The 5,199-nt window shown below is 46.7% G+C and overlaps 1 protein-coding gene across 8 annotated transcripts; it reads right to left on the reverse strand.

The window, feature by feature from the left end:
• Nucleotides 1-267: 267 nt before the first annotated feature.
• LOC116435160 (uncharacterized) lies at nucleotides 268-4,891 on the reverse strand. Of its 8 annotated transcripts, none has more exons than XR_012998520.1 (5): nucleotides 4,591-4,891; nucleotides 4,056-4,262; nucleotides 2,086-3,572; nucleotides 1,466-1,697; nucleotides 268-1,344 (listed from the first exon to the last, which is right to left on the reverse strand). XR_012998520.1 is itself a non-coding variant. In XM_031994435.2 (3 exons), the coding sequence occupies exons 1-3, from the start codon at nucleotides 4,642-4,644 to the stop codon at nucleotides 2,712-2,714; spliced, it is 1,122 nt and encodes a 373-aa protein (XP_031850295.1). In that variant the 5' UTR covers nucleotides 4,645-4,891; the 3' UTR covers nucleotides 1,923-2,711. The 8 variants fall into 8 exon arrangements, 1 of the variants encoding a protein (XP_031850295.1); XR_012998519.1 differs by having other exon boundaries at nucleotides 268-1,376; XR_004236701.2 differs by having other exon boundaries at nucleotides 268-1,409.
• Between the last annotated feature and the right edge of the window lie 308 nt (nucleotides 4,892-5,199).

Raw genomic sequence — 5,199 nt, forward strand, 5'->3', positions numbered from 1 at the left:
GATGCAAGAAATCACAGCATTTCGTGAGAGACCATTACCAAGGATTGTAATTTTAAGTTGACCTGTACAACGGTATTACGAATATTACAAATAACTTAGATACACAAAAACTTGAAATCCCTGATCCTGCGAATACACGATTAAATATTTTCTTAATTAGTCAATCAAGTTTTTTCGCAACGCTCGTTTAACTACAGATCCACCATCCCAAATACGAATTTGGAATGCGTATAAAGGGGTGAGAATTACAAAATAAAAATTCCGATATTTTAGTTTCTATTTTTATTTTCTGCTTTCAGCAAGAAAAGAAGAATCTCACTCGAAACTGCTTTTACGATACTGCAAGAAATTAAACTCGGTATGTACTTATCGCGAACTTTTGTTTAAAGAGATTGTGGAGTACGGGAATATGCGTCAAAACACTCGTGGCCGCGAGAGAACCGCATATTTTTGGCCATTCGTTTCTCGAGCAAATGCAAACGATCGATAAAAAAAATCTTATCTTAATCTGCGGCCTCGCGAGTTACGTTTCATATGGAGTATTATCCATTTCGTACAAGTGTGAGCCGTGCGATAATCTGCAATGGAATATTTTATTTACACCCCTGTCAACCCAGCCAACGCCCCTTTTACCTGTTTAGGTCAACGAATCTCCCAACGATAACACGTCCAACGCGATTAACGTATTCTCTCTTAATCCGAAGCGACCAATCGTATTTATAGTAACGATAAACGCGGAGGACGAAACGCTACCTTGAAAATGAAATACTTCGCGACAAATAATTCGACAATTTTCGTACCTAAAACGCTTTCACGCGAAACAATATCGATGTGTCAACGTTACGTAAGATGGTATTCGTACATACAACTTTGCGGTACATGATTTAAAATTGTTTATCGTGGATATATTACGGAGATAAGAAAAATCATTTCAACGAAAAAATTCGTCCATCTTCAGTAAAAAATATCTTTGTGGATCTTAATCAAAAGAACGGAGATTACATCCACGCACTCGACTCGGCGCAGCTCTTCGCATACGATGCGTGATGGAAACTTTTTGCTCCGATAGAACATTTGCCTACCTTGCTCCACTCGGATCTTTGATTCCAAGAATTCGATTCTACGCCGACAATTCAGTGATTAAACCCTGATTAACATTGTACATGTATTCTTGAAATGCGTGATTGGCTAAACTGTTGGGGTTATACAAGATTTGTGTACCAACGTGAATATCGTTTCAATTGAATTCTATCGTAACTTACACGATCGGTACGATGCGGTTCTTCGTGAGCATAGAAGTGCAATACGCTTGTTGCATTGTTGCTTCTGCGTGGATCTATTCAACTGCGAATTATTTGTTTTTCATTGGTTAACGCCTGTACCATTGAGGATTTGAAAATGTGAAATATCTGAAACGCGATACCGTACAACGTCTACACGTGTTTACTCTTTAAGTGTCTTTTACCATGTTTATCTAAACCGCCGCAGACGGTACGTCACGCACGAATGGTTCACTATCGTTCAATCGACGTGTGGTGCCGAGTTCTTCGTAAATAGAAGTCGTTTTTCTTTTCTTGTCTTCGGTCATCTCGAGACATGACCTTCCGTATTGCTCTGAAACTCTTCAACGCGCGCGAAAAAATTCTCGAGATCTTACGATGTCTGTTACAGTCTCGCCTTTGGGTACGGTTATGCAACTGGAACAGAGAAAACAACGCTCGGTGCAGAGGTGTTTTTATTCTCTAATTGATAATGTTAAAGTAAATAAATTTAATGACCCTAATTAAAAGGAATACTAAAAAAAGAAGATGGATGGTAGTGGTTATCACTGTTAGAACAGTCCGCTAGAACAACGTGAATCAACGGTCGAACATGTAGGGACGCAGAAAGGACATTGCAAGAATGGTGAAGGAAATTTAAATACCCAAAACAATTTTACGAAAGTATAGAAGTTATTTAATTAATCTCTGTTGTTGTAGAAAAAGTCATTAATCTTATCCTTTACAGTAACAAGTCTCCTGTCGTCCGGAAAGGATTCCCCTATCAGGACATGTGACACTATGTATGTATGTACATTATACTTACATATACATATGTGACTCATAATTACATGACAAACAAGTCGGCATTAATGAATACAGCATAATTTCAGCGTGTTTCTTTCGCATAGCCGTTATATACATCATTCATAAAGACTGTCTTAAATAAATACTCTTTTTCTCGGTCAACGCGCTTATGCATCACAGATCACAGACACACTTAGGTACTTGGTTCACGGACGGCAAAGAAGCCTCGTTCTCATGACTTATCATCACCGCTCCTCGTGCCTTTAGGTCTCCTTGTCATAAGTACGCCTCGTATTAACATTTTCCATTCGGTTCACGATTACACACGTTAAAGAGGCGAGCGGAGGTTCACTCTCCATGCGAATCCGCGGCAGTTCAAAGTTCGAACTTCGAACGTACTGCTCCTCCCAACAAACTTTGTCCCGACATGTGCATACAAGATCGAGAACTCGTGGGAACTCCTCGAACGGCATCCCGAAATTCTCGAGAGGACATCTACCGTCGTTCCTCCGAATTTATCCTCCGGTTCTATCTATCCAGAGATTTTGGAATGGTTCTCAATCGTGCGGTAGCTAAAGCTTCGTCCACAGCTTTTGGTTAGGTCCAACCATCCTCGGCGACTTCACGTCGCCGGATCCGTATTTTTTAAGCTGCCAGTTGCGGCGGTATGATGTGCTGGGCTGGCTGCGTGATTCGCGGCGCGAGGACAGGCAGCAGGCTGACCCGCAACGGTCCGGACGTCATCTGCGCGACGGACGTTTGAACGCCGTTCGCTCCCGTCGACGACCTGTCTCTGGCATGACGTTTCACGTGTTTCGCCAGATGATCGCTCCTCATGAATCTTCTCTGGCATACGGTGCAGGCGAATTTCTTCTCGCCCGTATGGGTCCGCTTGTGCCGCGACAGTTCGTCGCTTCTTGAGAACCGTCTGTTGCAGTCTTCGTAGGGACACGAGAACGGCCGTTCGCCGGTGTGCGTTCTCGTGTGGGCTTTCAGATGGGACGATTTGAAATAATTCTTCCCGCAGCCCGGATGCTCACATTCGTAGACGCGACGTCGCGCGACTGATTCCGGGGTCGAGATGTTTGCCGTTGCCGTGGTCGTTGATGCGGTGACCAATAGAAGCGGTGCCCGCGGGAGGACTAAGGGGGATCCCAGGAGCCCGGTTACCATGATCGGTGCTGGTTTCGGTGCCAAGAGGTGTAATTTCGGCTGAACGGTTTCTCGGTCCGTGTTCTTATTGTTCACGATGATCTCCTCTTTCCGCAGGCTCATTTTAAACTTCAGACTCTTCAGAACATTCTCCGGCTCCGCGGTACTCTGGCGCGCGGCTAGATCCGACTGCGGGATGGAAGCCTGTATTTCACGTGGGACCAGTTGCGAGGACGTCACGGTTGTCTTTGGCGTTAAGTTGGCAGGACTGTAGGTACCATCCCGATTCGCACGCATTATGACCGACACTCGAGCAGGTTCTGGACTCGGCGGTGGTGTACCATCGAGCAATAGCTGACAAAAGAGAAATTTTTCAACTTCATTCTCTATTTAACTATGAAGATACATATGCGAAACATGTTTCTCGCGATCCGTTCGATTGTATTTCGATTTTTCAATATTTTCAAAAGGAGAGAATCGACCGTGTTACGACTTTAACGATTGCCCGTCGTTATCGGGGACCAACCGAAATCCGCGTAATCGGTAATTAAAGTGCCATCTGTTCACGGGCACGTGAACCCATCGTGCATTTCACGATTGATACCATCCGAAGGTATAGAACGTTCGCTCGAAGGATAAACGACAAAAATGGTGTAAGAGTGAATGCACGCTGCGAACGGGGTCATCTTGCAAAACAACTTCGCGGCCGTACGCGCATGCGTGTACGTGCATCGGAGCGGGCAGCCGATTGCGCGCGGAGAAAAAAATCAAAAAAGGGACGGTCTCCGCGGTATTTAAGATGCGCAGAAAGCGGTTTCACGATAAGACGGTATTTACCTTCACCAATTCGCATTGCTCCGTGCACCGCCGTTTCCGTAGAGGCTCGTCCTCCTCCGAATCCGACGGCTGGGGCGTGGGAGGCAAACCAGGCCGCGAGGTTGCGTCGTCGTCCTTTTTCATGTTTATTCCGGCGTTATTCGTTTTCTGCGACAGCTTGTCCCCCAGGAGCGCCGCGACGCTGAACGAGGACTGCAACGGCTCCACCTGTAACACATAGAACATTCTCCGTAAAGTAATCTCCCGACGATCGCACAGAAATAAATGACCGAGCGAACAGCAGAAGAATTCCTATCAAACGAAAACTTCACAGAAACATATACCCGACAAATCTACCGACAACACACGAAGAAAGAACGAAGTGAAAACGAGCGAAGGCAAGAAATTGCAACAAGGATATCGGAGAAATCTCAAAGATCCAGGACGACCGGGATCGATACGCGTAGCTAGTACGTGGTGTTCGACTGCGTTCGTATTTCGCGGGCAGCGAGCCGCGTCAACGGCTGGCGGCACTTTTAATTCGGCGTACACTTACATGCTTGAATTGGGGCGAGGCAGGCGGTGACAGTGGTGTTTGATTCGTGTCCATTCTTATATATTTCTTATATATGTATTTCTTTATTTTCTTATATTGTTTATATCGGTTCCCGTTCGAACTGAAACGTGGCGTGTCCCGTGTAGCTGAGAAGGCACGGCCCAGGTGACCGTGTGAACCAGACGGACGGTTCTCTTAGCGCGTACCGTATTACTAGTTTCGTGAAAAAACCCGCAAGGGAGGTAACCCGTTGAACGTCTGGTAACGCAATGAAGCTTTCTCAGGTCGGCTGGCTCGACACGCTGTGCCAGTTGTGTGCGTGATCATGCGGCGCGCACCGCGCCGGCCAATCGCGCCGAGGGGCTCGCCACGGCCGGCCAATGCCGGAGCCCCAGTCAGCCGACGACCGCGTGATCACCGGCGTGCTGTTCACGTGCTCGCGGTCTGACTGAGGCCGTGATCGTGACGTCAGTCCGCGTGGCGTGCTCGGTCGATACGTCATGGTATCGCGACCGCGCGCTCCCCAAGCGTCATACACTGACCAACCAACCCTCCTACACCTCTGCAACAGAACCTATCTGGGGATTCGCTTTCTCCGCGGGGTCTCTC

The sequence above is a fragment of the Nomia melanderi genome, chromosome 4, assembly GCF_051020985.1.
Source record: "Nomia melanderi isolate GNS246 chromosome 4, iyNomMela1, whole genome shotgun sequence".
Classification (NCBI taxonomy): domain Eukaryota; kingdom Metazoa; phylum Arthropoda; class Insecta; order Hymenoptera; family Halictidae; genus Nomia; species Nomia melanderi.

Bases quoted from the DNA above. Each gene is read 5' to 3' on its own strand.
- LOC116435160 (XM_031994435.2), bottom strand. From the start codon at position 4,644: ATGGACACGAATCAAACACCACTGTCACCGCCTGCCTCGCCCCAATTC. The intron at 4,263-4,590 runs GTAAGTGTACGC...TATGTGTTACAG, and splicing joins CCTCGCCCCAATTCAAGCAT to GTGGAGCCGTTGCAGTCCTC. The intron at 3,573-4,055 runs GTAAATACCGTC...CTCTTTTGTCAG, and splicing joins AGCAATGCGAATTGGTGAAG to CTATTGCTCGATGGTACACC.